This window comes from Rhea americana, unplaced genomic scaffold (genome assembly GCF_003343005.1).
Source record: "Rhea americana isolate MKP2758 unplaced genomic scaffold, rheAme1 scaffold_159, whole genome shotgun sequence".
Taxonomy (NCBI): Eukaryota; Metazoa; Chordata; class Aves; order Rheiformes; family Rheidae; genus Rhea; species Rhea americana.
The window spans coordinates 1,975,970-1,994,211 of NW_028185694.1; the positions used below are offsets into that span (position 1 = coordinate 1,975,970).

At 35.6% G+C, this 18,242-nt stretch overlaps 1 protein-coding gene across 3 annotated transcripts in view; it reads left to right on the top strand.

Annotated features, from left to right (window-relative positions):
- ROCK2 (Rho associated coiled-coil containing protein kinase 2) overlaps positions 1-18,242 on the top strand; it is a 93,631-nt gene that overhangs the window by 45,059 nt on the left and 30,330 nt on the right. For all 3 annotated transcript variants that reach the window (XM_085299991.1, XM_085299992.1, XM_085299990.1), the window contains exons 3-6: positions 524-624; positions 7,477-7,614; positions 9,988-10,248; positions 15,449-15,593. In XM_085299991.1, coding sequence (XP_085156117.1) covers positions 524-624; positions 7,477-7,614; positions 9,988-10,248; positions 15,449-15,593 — 645 coding nt within the window. The remainder of the gene's footprint in view (positions 1-523; positions 625-7,476; positions 7,615-9,987; positions 10,249-15,448; positions 15,594-18,242) is intronic.

Genomic DNA, 18,242 nt, shown 5'->3' on the forward strand with positions numbered 1-18,242 from the left:
ATACAAGATGTTACTCTTTTCCAGACAGTACCAGCTTTTTAATTGAGATTGAATCATAGAATCATAGAATTAGTAAGGTTGGAAGGGACCTCTGGAGATCATCTAGTCCAACCTCCCCTGCTCAAGCAGGGTCACCTACAGCATGGTAGACAGGGTTGCATCCAGGCGGGCCTTGAAGATCTTCAGACAAGGAGACTCCACAACCTCTCTGGGCAACCTGTGCCAGTGCTCCATCACTCTCACAGGGAAGAAATTCTCCCTCACGCTCAGGCGGAACTTCCTGTGCTTCAGTTTCTGCCCATTGCCTCTTGTCCTGTCACATGGGGCAACTGAAAAGAGTTTTTCTCTGTTGCCCTGACACCCTCCCTTCAGATACTTATACACATTGATAAGAATTACCAAGAAGGCTGTAAACATTTAGATTCAAATAGCTCACTTTGATGCTAAATGACAAATATTGGCAAAAGTTCTTTTATTCTGTTATAAATATATTATAATAGCTTTTGTTTAATTTTTTTTTTAGATGAAAAAATTGTGGAAAAAATACGAGCTTTACAAATGAAAGCTGAAGACTATGATGTTGTTAAAGTGATTGGAAGAGGCGCTTTTGGAGAAGTGCAGCTGGTAAGAGTGTCAAGATTAATTGATTAGACAGATTTATGGCTCCAGCCAGAAACCTCCCCCCTCCAATCATGCATGCTTTGCATTTAAAAATGTATTCTTATAAAAAATATTAAAGCAGATATTATTTTCTTTTGTGCATATTAAATAAGTACATCTAAGTTTAAAACTTAATCACAATGATGGAATAGGAGGGAAGGAATCAAGAAGCAGTTTGCCAGAATTTGACCAAAAAGGAAAAGATAGTTCATGGCAATGTTAATTTTTTTAGCCACAGTGTCAATATATAATAATGTCTCAAATTCTCCTTTTTAAGAGCAAGCTGATAGTGCAACAGGAAAGTTTTATTTTGTTCTTGTAACTGTGATGTTTACATTGTATCTAACATTTTTCATATAAATGTTTTTTAAGATTCCTTTCTTAACATTCCTCCCCCACCAGCATAGTATYCTACGTAAGATCTAATATAGGAGTGGTGTTATGTCTTTAAATCTACATCATTTCAGATAAATTATGCTTGAAAAACGAAAAAATAAAAGTTTTCACAGGATAATTTGATGCATCGTGCGTAGTCTGCTATGCCTTTAATTTTGATTTGTTGTGGACTTCCAAGCTGTTTTGCGCATTAAATAATACAAAACTGTGAGCATATGTATAAAATGGGTTGATCCTTCAATTTTGAAATCCAATGTAGAAATAAGGAACAATTGGAATCTGAGAATGYAAACACCAGGAATAAGTTATCATGAATTATTGATTGTGCTGTTTCAGCTGATCCATGATAATTGTCTATTTAAACATTTTTAGCTTAAGATAGATGTGAAGTAAGTCAATGGAAAGCGGAGTAATTAATATGCAACATTTAAAGTTAATTATCTTATGCTAATTTTGCCTATGTTTTTTGACACRAAATTGGCATTTCATTGTTCTGTGTTATTTTTGCATTAAGGTATGGGTAAAATCATATAACTTTGTAATGTAGAGCATTTTTGGAAGATATGACAATATTTTGGAGTTCTGTTAAGAAATGTAAGTTTTTTTTTTTAAAAAAAAAAATCTGAAGTATTTAGAGGAGCTGCACCATGTATAAATACAATAATTTTATTATGTACCTTCCATATTAATATTGGTGAAATAATAAAACTGGAGTCAAGAAAATTACTCAGAATAAAAAATTAAAAAGTAAAGTAAAAAAAGCAAGCCTATAAGACTTTTATTTTTCTTAGTGTTCGTTTACCTTTTAGCAGTAACTTGATCTAAGTTGCACTGGCTAAAACAGATGTAGTTTTAATCCCCCCCCCCCTTTTTTTAACCAATAAGTCAATATTTGTATTTTTRATGAAATAATTACTAGAGATGTTTCTTCACTTGTTGTGGTAGATGAGTTAAATACTAGATTCCTTATTTTAGTTAATGCAATGTAAAGAAGATGAAACTTTTGATTAAATATTCTTTTGACAAATTGTGTAAAATGCCTTTGAAAGTCAAATGAAAAATAGAGTGGGAGAAAATCATGGCTAGACTGTTTTTGTGACTCACACATAATTTTCAAATTTAGATGTGATTCATATAGCAGTGAAAAACATTTAATTGGTGGTTTTTTTATATTTATTTATTTTTTAAGGCAACTTCATCCATGTGTGACAATATGAAAATGTAGCTCCTTCTCTCCTGTTTCTTTCGGGGTCTTCTCTGCTTTGTTCAGAAGAATTTATGAAGTGTAGACAGTAGCATTTCCAAAGATACCCATTCACAATCAAGACATTAAAGAACTAATGTATTATCCTTGCTGGCAAGAGAGGGAAAAACAAAGCCTTCAGCAGAACCTCATGTACTTGAAAATGAGCTATTGCAGGGAGCTGTGTAAGAAATTGTGATACTCTTAGGCATCTGTCTTTTCACTGACAGTTGTGTCAAATATTTTATTTTAGTCTTCTAATACCACTTATGGTAGCTAGTAAAATCAGCTTGGTAGGACCAGAGTTCCTCTTCCATCTGTTGTAAGGGGAAAATAAAAAAGAGAAGATCCCCATAACTAAAGCCATGTGTGATTTTTAGATGTCATGCTGGTGTATTTGCTAGAAGCATGCACAAGGGGATTATCTTTTTAATGTGGTTCAGAAATCAAAATAGATTATTTTCTTATGCACATTTATAAGCACTCAAAGATTTTCTAAGTAATTAGGTAACCACTTTTCCTTTGCATTTTACATTTAACTTTAAATACAGGTTTTGAATCTGTTCTGGCTCAGAATGGAAACTTTCTTTCCTTAATTCACTGTCATTCTTACCTTTAAAAAATTCTATATTAGAGACGATATTTCAGAGGGTACATTCTGTAATTACTTAGGTAATTCAAGCAGGCTGAAGAAAAACTTTACTTGTCATTTACCATTATTATAATGTGATGTTAATATAGCAATTTGGTCATATAAAGATTTTTTTTTAATAAGCAATTGAAGACCCAAAATAAAAAGTGAAAAATGCCTGCGACTGGAAGGAAATTTCTGTCTGTTCGCATAGAGCTCTTCATGCCAATGTAAAAGAACGCTCTTTCCCTGGGATCTAAAAAATACAAGTAGAAACCATAATTCTGTATTCTCTTACTGCTAAAAAGCAGTGAATTAATAAATGCAACTGTAGATCTGTACTAATATTAGCTAGTGATGAGGACATACGTACCTAGATTTTTTGCCTCCCAAGGTCTGATACAAGTTTAAGCTATTGAGCTAAAAGTGTTTCTATTTTTGTGCCATTCAGATCGTTAATGCCACGGTTGCAGGTGTTGGATTTGCAGGAATCAAAATATTTTCCAACGTGTTCTGTGGTCAGAATAGAAATTTGCTTCAGTTTGAGCTAAACACAGAAAGAACCATAAATAAAATGTGCTTGAATATATGGGTTGAGATCACAAATTTCACGTTCTTTTGTCAGCACATGCAATTTTGCATTGTTAAATATTTGTAACACAAAAATAAGCCAAAAATGAGTGTATTTACATACCRTATAAAATATGCAGCCTATCACTTCCTTCCTTCCAAGAAGAGAAAAAACCCCAAGTTTGTGCTCCCAGGTGGCAGTTTCCTGTGGAAGAAGTGGTGCGTAGAGATCAGCTTCCTAGATCCCGACTGCAGCGAGACGTGCGTTCGCCCCTGTCGTAGTGTCTAGCTAGATTTATAGAAGCCTGCCTCTTTTCCCCGCAAATTCTATCCCATGAAGAGAGATTTCGGTCTGAGCATCTGACTTGGTGGAAAAACAATTTCCTGCGACTCCAGAAGTATTAGGCAGTGCTCTCGCGATCTGGCCTTTGGCTCTGCAGTGGTGGGCAAAGCGATGACGCTGTCGGTGGCTGCCGGATCACGGCTTCTCGTACGCAGCAGAGTGAACAACTGAGTGACTGGTGTCTAGAGCAGACATAAAAATTGAATTATGGTGCTTAATATGGTTTATGCAGAAACAGTGATTTATGAAAGCACGTTCTGGCTACATCTCTGTTTTTACTTGAGGAAAAATCCTCTTTCTTTGAAACCGAATCGTGTACCCAGTTCCTTCTCCTCAGTCTAATTACAAAATAGGGTGATGTTCCAGTGCCACGGTGTGCCGACCTGATCGTACAAACGAGCAGACGAAAGAAAGGCTGACGCAGTGCAGGATGTGCTGGGTGACACGCRGCGCGGGGTGGTTTCGTGGTGTTGCAAGCCAGCGCTTATCGTGCTGTGCGCAGACAGGTGTAGTTTTTTTGCATTAAAGGTTTTGTATAGGAGGTGGAGTTTGCCAGCCACAGCTGATGTACGCTTCCATAACAGTGCACGTAAAGCAGTAGTAGTCTATTAACTGAAAATGTTTCCAGGACAYTAAGTATGGTATCATTTCTGTAGTAATTTCCTATGGCTCTGTTCAGTGTTTTGAGATATTTATGATTAWTTCAAAGCCTTATGCTTAATTTCAATACTACCTTCTAGGGTCTGTATTTTCTTTTTAGAATGGTACTGGTTTTAATACTATATAGTTAATCTGATGACTCAAAACAGCCTTACTATTTTCTTTACCTACAGATTGCCTCCTGATAGGAATGCTGTAGAAATTATGGGTTCATTTTGTGCATTTTTTTTCTTGGRAGTCTTATCATTGATTTTACTTTACCTTTCATTGGTGAGGTAGATTAGAAAGAAATTCATGYGTTTTCGTGAGTTAAACTAGGCGCTGTTACTCTATGTTAATGGCATGAAGGGATTTTACTACCTATTTTGAGAGTGACTCTAGTGATGTGAGCTTGGAGTTTAAATTTGGCAGTTCATTTAAACAGCTGGAAGAAACTGAAATATCATGACTGTGTAATACCAGGATAATTTGCTATATGAGCTGGTATACATATGTGCAAATATAGCTTTGAGTGAACAGCACGGTAGCCTAAACATCTAAGCAGCCTGTCTTCAGGGGYTATGGCAGTGGTGTGAGGAGTAATGCCGCTGCGAAGCCTGTTCGCCTCTAAGGCATGCCGAGGCACAGCCAGCCCTCGGACGGTCCTGCACGCTAGCTGCTGCTTCAGTTCTGTGATTTTTGTAGAGAGAAAGGATCTATCTTGAAACTTTCTCAAGAAATAGGTTTTCTCAAGAAATAATTTAAGCAGCTAGTAACCTAACAGCACAACTAGAAGTGCACAGACTGTGGTTTCTGCCCCCCCCCCTATTTATTTTGTGCAGGAGCTTGTTTGAGGCTGTGCAGACTTTTGGAGACTTTTTCTTTTTTTCTTTTTTTTTCTGGTAGCAGGAAACAGTTATTCTCTGACGTGAAGTCAGCTATACTAACCACACCCAGGCAAGAGCGCACACTGATTTGAGGAATCATAAACTAGTAAAATACATTAGGGAGATTTATATATATATATGTATGTATGTATATGCAGTTCACAGAAAACACTTCTTTGGTTTAACAGTATTTTCTTCAAGGTTGATGGACCTTGTGTTTCTTCTGTTTTTGAGCAGAAGGGTTACAAAAGCTGTGCTTTACGGATTATATATAGTGTGTGGTGCTCCACCAATTGTAAATAATCCCATCAGGGATTAGTAAATGGGAGGTAGTTAGGTCTCAAAATAATCTTTTGATAGGACATCTTCACTAGTGGGTTAGTTTTTCATGTCTTAAAATACACCTACACTTAGAATTATTAACGTGTAGGTAATATGTTTCTGTTTTGAGGTTTAGTGGGAGGTTTTGATCTAGCTCTGCAGAAAGTTGTTGGTTAGTATTGAAGCACGCAAGAGGCTAACACTAAAATGTTTGTACCTGTATCTTGACAAAAAGCGTTATCTGGCAAAAAGCATCAGTTTCAAGAACAACAGATTAATAGATGATAGCATTTCTATTTGTAATTTAACTGCTTCCAAGACCATTTTTTGCARCTAATACTTCCCCCGTTTCTACAATTCCTGCCTGTTGGCTTGAGGGACATCAATGTTTACAGCTCTGCAGGAGGAGGAGGAGACYGATGCTTCCATAGTTGTAGAGCAAATAATGGGTGCTTTTCAGAAGCTTTGCACTGCAGACAGGGTGGACGTAAAATATATGCTGTCGGGCAAAGAAAAATACTGTTAATTATGCTAYTTGAAAGAATGTTTAAATTTGGACAGTGTATAAACTATAGGTTGGAGGATACAGTTTATTTTACTAAATGTTATATYCTAGAATACACCAGAAACTGTTAACCATTTGGCTCTGATTTCACAAATTAGGCCACTGAATTTTTATTGAATAAATATTGAATTTTTATTCATTTATGAAAAGAAAGTATGCAGATACCTAAGATGCAGTTAATTTCCTTTTTTCTGCTGATTTGGACATGTTATAGCTGAAAACCTTTCAGCTTGATTTCTTCAAGGAATGCTCACTGTTAAAACATCGGTCCTGTAGATAATTAGTCCATAAAGTTGCACAAATTAATAACCTTGTTTCATTAACAGAGTAATGTCTTTACAGCCTGTGTTCTAAGGATTCTGTTTCATGTACATAGTCAGATGAAGAGTTTTGCATTTTTTTTCCAGATTTTGTAATAAAAGTTTTAAATTCCAAATTTCTCACAACCTGTATATCACTGATTTTACATGCAAAATGGATTTGGGAATCAGTTAAGGAAAGAAATCAGAGCAGTCAATTATTGTAAAAATAATAAGCAAGCATTCAAGGATTAACTGGTAGATGGCATTCAGTATAAGAAAATCCAAGTTATATTCCTTTATTTTATCTCTTTTCATATGATCAGATTTTGATGAGGAAATAGAAGAGCATTTTCTTCTATCTAATAAGCAGATATTTTTTTTTAATGTTCTGGGTGATTTGAAATAAGCAGAGTCACTCACAAAATACTGAGAGCAACATTTCCGTTCTTTTTAGGAAGGTGGGACTTCTCTCATTCTGAGAATTTCTTTTTAGTAATTTCAATTTGAGTAAGCAGACTGCTGTGGGCACCCCTCATAATGCTTATACATCAGTGTGTCTTCAGAAAACAAGCCCACAGGGCTCTGCAGCCTCRGCTGGGCGCTGCTGTCTCCTGGCCCTGTACCACCTCCTCCTGGGTTGCAGCAGCAGCTGCAGCAGTTGGCCAGGCTCTGGCATAGCTTCCCTCATTTGACATCCTTCTTGTTCCACCTCGCTATGGTTTTTGGAGCAACTGTCAGGTTTTTCATTCCGGATTTGGAAGTTCTCAAGCTCTTACTGTGTAGAAATCTGCRTATAGGAAGATCTTGGGTCATTGCATCCCAGAAAACAGTTTGCAAATAGGAGAAATATGCTATGTTGATATTTAAGTTTTTTACAAGACACACTACAAATGCTGATTCAGTCCTTTTCAACCAACAGGTTCGCCATAAAATGACACAGAAAGTTTATGCAATGAAGCTACTTAGTAAATTTGAAATGATCAAGAGGTCAGATTCAGCCTTTTTCTGGGAAGAGAGAGATATCATGGCCTTTGCCAACAGTCCCTGGGTGGTTCAGGTAAGGAAGATAATAATAATAATAAAGCTATAATCTTTCACGACCTTGGATTGGTTTTGAATATACATCTAAACTCAAATAATAGGTTAGATTCAGGTCTTGCTTTTGAAGACGTGTATTTACAGAAATTTTGCTGAGTTCTGTTGTTCTTCGTTTATGTTTGGCTGCATTGTAAGGTAGATTAACTTGTATATTTGTCACCTCAAATGCATCATAAAATGGACTTAAACAGAATTTTGAAATAGCTGTGTAGTTATCTGAGATGTAACATTTTCAGGGAAACGAACTACTGTTCTAGTTACTAGAAAATCTCTTCAGCRATGTAAAAATAAATGTCAGCGTTATTTGTTAAACGTCAGTCTCCTGATGATATGGTCACTGGATCACAAGCAATTAATATTRGCGTGCTTTAAGAAATTCCTGTCTTCTCAGCTGAGATACGAGTGACTGCACAAGCCTAGTCTCCTGTGAGACRGCAGTCTAAAACTGAAGCACTTAAATCATCTTCAGCTAGTGGTCAGTTAGCGCATCTCAGCCTGGTAGTGAGACCCACCAGCTGATGGAGAGTTAACTTTAGCTGTTTCTTAGCACGGTTGCTTGCAGCTGTCCCATGAGGTGCATTATCATCGCATTTGTAATATGGATTAGGCCTTTGGGAAGCATTAGTGTTAAATAATGCAATTTGTTGTAATTGGTAAATTAGACCAATTAATAAAATGTGGAGTGAAAATACATATTTTACTAACGCTGTTAATAYTTTATTTTGTTAAACACTTAATACATTTAAACACTGTCAGATAAATTGCCATGCCCCTCTTTATTTAAAAACTGAAGACAGACCTTAAGCTTTTCAGGTTTTTTCAAAATTATTCACTTCATGTATGCAGGCAATGTTTTAAAGTTTTTTTTTTTTTCATTTCTATGTATGTTTTGCTGTTCTGAGCATATTTTGTGTTCTTGCCCATGCTTGGTATAAATAATAAAGAATAATCTGTTTTGTTAAGTTACTAGTTTGTTTTCRTTCTGTCAGAGGTTATCCTGAAGTGTTTTTATTTTTCACAATTGAACTGCAGTATCCTGCAATCGAAAGTAATAAGAAATGTATGACTCAATTTTCAAGAGAAAGTGTAAGAAGTGCTATATAAATATGAGTGTGTATATTTGTAAATAGCAAATGTTGAACAACTTAAAATACAGTTGCAGCTGTGCCTCCTATGATGAAGCATATTCATGTTATATTTAGGTATTGTGACGGATAGAACATTCAACTGGTTTTAAGATTTAGGTTCTGCTCTCAGCTAGTAACTGGGACAGGTTGCACAGCTTCTTTGTGCCTTTTTTTGCATGAAAAACAAATGAAACTTGAGCCCTAGATAATGTTTTTACGAAATCCCCTGAGAGCAATAGTGGAAGGTGRTAAATATGGGCATAATGTTGCAGTTATTGTTGTGTCATATTGATATCTTTACGTATGAGAATACAAAGATTATTTTAGTTTTTAATTCAGATTTTWATTACCAAAAACATGTTAGATAAAGTGATAATATATTATTTATTTATGAAAACAAAAACATCCAGCTGCAGCAGTACAAGATACATTTGTCTTCTGTTAATAGTATATAATACATTTTACTCCAAAGCCCCCATCTCCTTAATAATCTTCCTACCTTTCATTCTCCATGATGTTCCATGATCCTTCCTAACTCCTTGTTTTTGATGCCTCCCTTCCACTCATCCTTTTTATTCTCTGCCTTTGATTTTGTGTGGCTAACTTGAAGATGTGGATTATTTTAGTTTTTAGTTTAAAGGAGCAATATTCCTTTAGAAATAAAGTGAGAGGAACTTTCAGAGACCTATTTCATACCAGTCACTGAACAGTTCATGGTAGTGCTCTGCTCTTCTGGGCTGTTTTCACACCTGGCATCATATTGAAAGCTTCTAAGCTTCAGAGACGTGRCATAAATACATGTGAAATTCAGAAACACTCCGAGATCCTGTTCGTTGTTGAGCTATTTTCAAATCAGTGCAGGATGCTCCTTTCTGAGTTAACATTTTGCATTATAAMTCTTAGTGATATTTTCAAGTGCTAAGGAAGTGGATATTCAGGAGATGCTCATACCACTGAAGTAACTAGTAAATCTTTTTTTTTTCTTTCTTAAAAATGAATTTTTTTTTGAACTTTAATAAACTTGAAGTAATTACCAGAATTAATATGTAATGTGATTTATTTGAATATAAAACTTACACCCATCTTGGGTGTAACACCCATTATATACCATTCAGGTATAATGAAACTTCAAGGTAAAATATTTTATTATTTTTCCCAATTGTCTTTGAAAAATAATTGCTACCTTTTCTTCTCTTTTGTTGCAGCTTTTTTGTGCCTTTCAAGATGACAGATACTTGTATATGGTAATGGAATACATGCCAGGTGGAGATCTTGTAAACCTTATGAGCAATTATGATGTGCCTGAGAAATGGGCCAAGTTCTATACAGCCGAAGTTGTTCTTGCGCTTGATGCAATTCACTCCATGGGCTTGATACACAGAGATGTGAAGCCTGATAATATGCTTTTAGATAAATATGGGCATCTAAAGCTGGCAGATTTTGGCACTTGCATGAAAATGGATGAAGTAAGTATGCAACAGACTAATTAATCATCTACAAAACTGTAATCCTAAAGTGTATTTTTGTGTGAGTTACAATACTCAAAGGAATATTCATCAAACTGTCCRCTTAGTTGGAAAGCTGTTCCTTGTCTCCAAATTTTAAATACAAGGGTACTTCTAATTTTGTAACATTGTCTATAATAAACTGTTCTGGCACAYGGAAGAAGGAAATAAACTTACTTTTTGTTATTTTTGAAAGCGTATCTGTTTATGAATTTCTGAGGTTTGTCTTTTGTTGCCAAATGTCTGAAAAGCTTATGAGACAGCTCCTAGTTTCAACATTAGTGATGCTGGAACAGTTCATAAGCCGACATTTTTCTATAAATGAAATTATTTTAAAGACAAGATACAGTCTCTATGATTTTTTACCATGTCTGATTGTTCTCTTAGCTTCCCCTAGTGGTCATTAAAGTGAGGTCACAGTAAGGCAGCAGAGGCATGTTATGGRTTGACTAAGATTTATCTTAACTATTACTCAAGATGTCATATATTTTAAATTTTACCATGCACAGCCAGAGATATTTTTTTATTTTTTAACAAAATGTACTACCCTGTATTGTTAAAGGAGAGCTAAATATAAAGTTACTTTTTTGTGGTTTGCACTTTTTTTAACCTTCMCTGAGAAACAATGTTATGCTGTAATGTAATACTGTCCCTTCCTCTGTCAAACTATAACAAATGCTCAAACTTTGTATAAATGTATGTTATCATTGACCTGGCTTTTGAAAGGTTTCTATATTAACATTGGCAAGGATGGTCATTTTTAAGCTTGTTTGCATTAATGTTCTAGAATTTTTCTATATTGTTTAGGCAGTGCTTGGCAGAATCTCTGCAGTCTGCTTAACTGGCATTTGCATCATTATGAAAATGTATTCAGTATTGGTTTAGGGGACTGTGTTTTTCTTTTATRCAACAATATATTAACTTCATTGAACAACTACAGCTGTTTATTGAGATTCACTAATCTATTTAATTTTGCTGATATTTTAGATGTTATTCCATAAGCAGACAGGTTGTTTACCTCCACTTCAGTTATTTAGTTGTCTGTATTTTAATGGACAGCATTTACTTTAGCTGGAAAAATCAAAAGTAATATTTAATTTCCTAATGTGAACCCAAATTAGTCCTTACAAAATTAACCTTAGTTTTGAGCCAACAGACTGCCAGTTCTTAGCAGGTCTTCAGTAKTTATGATGTTTATCAAAAGAGACAATAAAAAAGCTTCACAAACTTAATAATATAAATCTGCCAAAAGAGGAAGAAAAAAAAAGATGATCCTTTACACTGTTTGGGGCATCCCAGAAATGGTAAACCTAAACTTATTTTTTCTTGTGAAAGGAATAGAATAAAAAAAATATGATYGATCTTGTTGTAAATGTGAGAAGCATATGCAAGTTTCTCATGAAGAGTTGTAACAACCTCCAGTTTGAACTGGGCATCAGCAATCAATCAGTAATCCTCTAAAGAATTTAATTTTTTAACAGTTTAGATTTTAAATTCTTCATTCTTCTCAGACTCAATGGAATGGCAAAAATATTTTATACAGGAAGCTTTAAAAGTTGAAAGGCTTCTGGATTGTCTCCAAATCTCATGCTACTCCTTACAAAACATGAACACATCCCAGCTGTGTAAATATAATATTGATGTTGGCAGGATGATTTCTAGAAAATATATGCTTACTCAACAGTAATTTTGTCTGACATGGAGTTCTTTTACCAGTTGTACGCATTAGCATCTTCTTTATGCTGTTGAGAGCCCAGGAAATTTTTGCTACAATTTGATAAGAGATGCAGTTTAGAAGGTTTGTTTGTTTGTTTGTTTATAGTGGAACTGAAATCTGTATTTTCTTAAGTCTTCCAAGCCAGTCCAGACACTGGCAGTAGAATTCCTTCTAACCAATATATGGAAAGAATTGCTAAATGTTTCAGTGATGTTTTCAAATATAAAATGAACTGGCCTGTTTGTGTAACTCAGTTGTGGATTAGTTTTTCTTTTTTCTTTTTAATCTGTAGCAAGGCAAGTATCTGTATAATTGAATAAAGAATGAAGTTGACCTCAAAGTCTTAGTAAGAGCTGTAGTTCTCTCCATGTTTAGATATTGTAAGCTATCCCAGTGCAGGTTTCACCAGACTCTTAACGCTTGGGTTCTGTGGGTAAGAAACTGGAGAGTCCTGTGGCTAACTGCTGTCGGTTTGGAAGAGCCAAGCCCTGCTAGGGTTGTCGCGCTCCAAGCTCGACCTCGTAACTCTGGCCTGTGCTAACTGAGCTCTCCGCAAAGCACAGATTGGAAAGGGTCTCTGGTGGAAACAGAGGTGACTGAGAGAAGGAACATTTGCCTTTTTAGTAATGTCCCCTCAGCTAAGGCAAATTGTTTGAAATAAGCAGCATGTTCCTCTTTCTGGAACTCAACTAATTTCTCATTAAGTGTCATCCAAAACTCCACTGGATCTTTCTTGCTGCAGTTACTTGTCTAGCGTGGTRTGGAAGCCCAAGTGTGATCTGGACTTTCTTACCATCTCTGAACCAGTACCCTCCAGCTCTGGTTTACTGGAAAGGACTTCATGAAGGAGTTGAAGTCTAATCCTGAGAGCCTTRCTCCTAGACTGTGAGTTACTCAGCTCTGGCTGAGGTGCTTCTGAGGATGAGCATAGAACTGCTTTGTCTTCAGCAATATAATATTTCTGTGTGAGGCTAGGAAACACTATGACTTTGGTTCCAAGTTTTCATAAGCTTTGAGGACATACTRTGTCCTCTGTCTTGTTGAGAGCTTTGTTTATTTGTTTATTTTATTCTTGATTCTACACTGCACATCTTTACTTTAGCTGCTGGAGCCTCCCTCAAGATGGATTTCCAAGATCTGTCTTGATCTTTCGAGGTGATGAGAAAAGTCTCAAGTAATATGGAGGCTTTACACTCATGAGAGGAACCTTTGTTTCAGAGTTGCTATGGCAAGTGTGCTGCTTGGGCATAAAACAAAGAGGATTCATATTTAAAACACAAGAATAAGACTTTATCCACAGAAAACATCACCCTTTAGATCTCATCAGATGACACAATTTTCAATTTGTTCTAGAGATGGGAGGTAGAGAATTTTATGGGGAGAAAGTAGAGCCAACTCCACATGCGTGGAAGAAATACAGTCCATTGAAAACTGCTGTTAGAGATTTCCTTTTTGTCTTGTTGTTCAGTTCTTTGACATCTTCTCTGAAAACTGATGTTCTTACCTAGAATTCTTTAGTACCTTTAATTTATTTAYATAAGACTTCATAAAATGTACATGTATACATACATATAATATGTACAAAATAGTGAAAAGTGATCTTGTTTTATTGTATTAATTACAGAGGGATAGGAAATGGCATGTTATTATTTGCTTAGCTATCAGGGAGTTGAGACTGGTCTAAGTACATAGTTCTTGTGGCTGAAGCTGTGGTCTTCAGAGAAATTTTTCAGACCTTTGTTTTTAAAAAAGCTTCTTTCCTGGGGAAGGATTCGGTTCTCACTGAGCAAAGTCTCAGACTTCCCCTTTTTCTAATTTCGCCTTTGGATAAGGAAGGCACAGACTTGTACCAGTGATGGAAACTTCCCTCGTTGAGATGCTGCATTCCTAGTTCACTGGCAGAATCAGGCTAACCTACAGCAGTTTTTCCAGTGGTCAAAGCAAAGAGAGACTTAAACTTAAGAGAGGACCTGGAGATTTGTGCACAGAATGCTCTTACAAGCAGAATGATGAAATAATTGTTCCAATTATGTGCCAGCTCTCATTTTGCATGTTTTTGCTTTAGATTTCTGGAACCTTTGGGCTTTAGTTTATTTCCCAGTATTAAATGCACTCATCTGTAGTCGTCTTAGTCCAAGAATGCAATAGGTCTTTGTTCCAAAAAATTATTTCACTTTCTTATGCCGGGATGGCCAGGTCATGTACGTTATTATAGAAAACAGAAGTTGACGTGCTCTTCATTCTAGAACGGGTACTAGTTACACTTTACTTATACTTTAGCTTCATAATGGAGTTAGAAGTAGATAGATAGAAGTAGATAAGCATTTATGAGGAAGACATTTCAGTATTCCTTAGGTCTGCAGTATTTAACCATCACTTAATTTTAGCCTACCAGTTTATTACTTGGGTTTAGTACATACAATATGAACTGTTAAAAGTTTTTATTTATGTGAAAAGAAATCATATAATTTGGTGTCTGATTTTTACATGTCAATATAGTTCTGAAAGCACAATGTGTCTCTTAATTTTTTAAAAAATATATTTTGATTTCAGTTATTGCTATGAATATTCTGTACTAATATTCAACCAGAGCTGATGGCAGAATATGTAAAGAACTTTCTAAGATGACTTAGAAGAGACTTTAGATTGAGCTACAAAATAAAAGACCAGTGTATTTTTGATACTTTTCTAACTTCATCCAAGATTTCATTTCATTCATCCATCTGGTCTGTCTGGAATGAATGCAATGAATTTGATTAAAGCAAGCAAAACTCATAAGTTTGAACCAGCCTGCTGGCAGATCTGACACTGTTCTGCTTATTTTTAGTCTCTCAGTGTGAAGCAAAAGGGTAAAGAATCATTCCATTAATACAGCTATGTTAGTATGTTAATAAAAAATAATTCACATATTCATATTTTACTTCTTTTCTTAAAAAAACTTTGATTTTATTAAATAGACTTTCTTTTTTTTGCTGTCTTTGAATAAAAATGTGCAACGGTAAAAACTTACCTGTAACTTTGCTTACTGTTTAAACTAGATAAAAATGATTTGTATCTGCTATATAAGGCCTAACTCCATGCTCCTCAGAATTATTCAGAAGCCCYCCCCATACTTCAGTGAGATATATAAACCAGTCCAAGAGGGTCTGTAGTTCAAYTTGTTTTCATAGAAACCAATACTAAATCATAAATTTTAGTARTAATTGAAAGATGTCATTAAAAAGACAAAAAGCTGTGGAGTAGGCAGAGGAGACCAGGTTATCAGGAACTGTCATTTCAATCCATATCGCTTCTGGAGCAGAAATAAAACTATCCTCAAACTAAGTGTTTTGGGTTATACTCGGTGTGGTTTTCTGAGCTCCTAACGGGCCGACTGTAACTTTGTTGAAAGACTCTGCAGTATTTTTCTTTAAAGAAGCTCTCTGAACATTTGCTTTCGCACAGACGGGCATGGTGCGCTGCGATACGGCGGTCGGAACCCCGGACTACATATCGCCCGAGGTGCTGAAGTCCCAAGGCGGGGACGGCTACTACGGGCGGGAGTGTGACTGGTGGTCTGTAGGGGTCTTCCTTTTTGAGATGCTGGTTGGTGAGTAGCAATTTTTTCTGCTCATAAGATGATCGTGTAGTCTTTCGTACAGCTTTATCTGCACTTTGCTACAGGGCGTCTGGCTGTAGCTCAGTATCTAGCAGCTTCTGACTTTTGGCAGATGCTGTTGTTTCTCTCCTACTTCCTTCGCCTTCTCACGCTACAAAAACTGCTGTGTGTTTGCACAGGGCTGAGTTCCCTGACTTTGTTCAGCTTAAAAGTAACTCTCAGAATAGTTTCAACTTGGATCAGCTTCCTGTTTACTTTGCAGTCTCGTAAATGCATGTGCCATCCCAGGGGCAATAGTGAGTTGTCAGGGATGCCGAGATGGGAAAAGAGTGGGAAGGACGATAGTGCTTTTTTTCCAGCACTAGCAGGGCCTTCTGGTAGGTTAACTTGACTATGGAACTACGGCCTAATTCTTCTTTATGCATCAGTMAGGATTTTTCAGTAAAAGATACTGGACTGCTATAGCTACTGACATAGAATATAATCTGTTAAAGAGATGAGTCATCTGCAGCTTAAAGTAAATGGAAGATCAGTAGTCTAGTAGCAAAATACTGATTATTCATGGATGGAATCGAGCATATAATTATTCAAAATCCATATGAGCGTGTTCTAAGGAATATTGCAGATCTGATGTTTCTGGCATCCTGAGCCGGGAAAGATACTTGGATATATGATGCTATTGAAACATCTCTGTCTTTGGGGATGGAGGCAGTTTAACTTGGAAAAAGATGTGTTTTATAATTAATAGTCTCTCATAAACAATTTTAGTAATAAATACCATTCTGCACTTCTGAAAACACTGAACATAGCTGTCCAAAAATGCTTCCTCAGAGTTTTCTCTTGTATTCCTCTATTGAAAATAATAAAAAACCCCAAATGTGGAGAGGTATAGCTTTTGCAGGAATTAGATTACATAAGAGAACTTGATTAGGACAAAAGTCTATCTCAACCTCATTTTTTCTTGTGCATACTTTAATCTGAAAATTTCACTTTCATTAATACTATGATCTTTTCAGGCTTTTTGTCTGATGGGAACAAAATAACAGTTTTGTTTCTGTTGAAATTTTAACCATGGCATAAACCTACATATGATTAACACTTTTTGCTGCATTCTGTCTTCATTCTTTGTACTTTTAATGAAGCTTTTTAACTGCTTTTTCAGATGGCATTTATCTGAACATCTTTCCTCCTCTGAAATGGATATGTGATTTTTCTATCTATGCAGTCTGTTTGAAATAYTAAAACTTGCTTTACCTTTATGCTGATAATTACAGGGCCTAGTTATACCCTGAAATTTGTTTGTTTTTCTACATCATCATATTCCAACCTTGACTATTGTTACTGTCTAACAGCACCAACATGGTTTCCTTCARTGATTTAGTTTCCACATACTTTTTTCTAATACTTGTTGTTCATGTCAAATTTATTTGTTAAAATGTCTGAAAAAAACATGCAGTTTCTCTTAGATAGTAATACAGGTAGCCTGATTCTTGTATTTGACCTGGAAATAATTATACTACTTGAAACAGATGTGCTACTTCCACATCCATATTATTAAGAGACAGGCATTGATAAGATGGTTTTGAATATTTGATAATTGGCTAACTTCGAGCTTTGATGAAACTCTTATCCCTATTATCATCTTATATTTGTTTAGTCTGATTACTGAAGAAGTATTCTTTTTCAGCCTCACATGACAATATATCACATAAAACAATTTTAGCATCATCATTTCCATTCTGAAGTAACTGTATTAATTTCAAGATCTAGTTAACAAAATTTTTTTYAAAAGCCTTTATGGACGTTTTGAATTTGGTTTTCTCTTGACGATCTTATTTAGTCTGTCCATATCATACACATTAGTAGAAAGCATCTGTTTTATTTTGCCTTTACGTGATCAGTTACTCTGTCTATAGTCTTTTAAAACTGTATAATTTTATATTTTAAAAACAGCATACAGCGTTTTAGCATTCTGCTTTTAATAAAGATGCAGTACTGATGAAAAATATATTGCTTCTGATTGTGCATTTGAGTAAAGGTAAAATGTTAGAGGATGAATCCAATAATTATTTTAGTGAATTAGGATTGTTTCAAAGTGTATCCTAAATCCAGGTTGTTTCTGAGACCTAAGACAACTGAGAGGAGGAATTTTTGGAAAGAGGGAGACAGCAGTAAATACGTGTGGAATCAGTGCATTCGATCAGATTTTTTTTTTGCACGAATGTACTAGTGTGACAACCTAAACAATACTAAAAATCTCAGTATTTAACTCAAAGTGTTATGTTCTAATTTGTTATTTTGCCATAAAATGACAGAACTTGTTTTTATAARCTGAAGGCCTTTTATGCATTGGTCTGTTAATACATTTTCAAGTATCCATTTTTTTAAAAAAATTAATAACTTATTGCAAGTATGCCATCAGAACACTGACTTTCCTGCTGCGTGCACACACCACACCAGAATGGAGGAAAAAATTGCCAAGCTCACTCAGCTGTTCTCTGTCTCTAATAAGCTTATAGCTTGGYTGTGAAGAAGGACTTGTGTTCAAGTTGCAGCTTTTTGATAACCGATCCAAACCGTTTGCGTACTCAGAACGTTGKCAGCTAACTTGAATCAACATCAGTAAATACGTGTGTCATT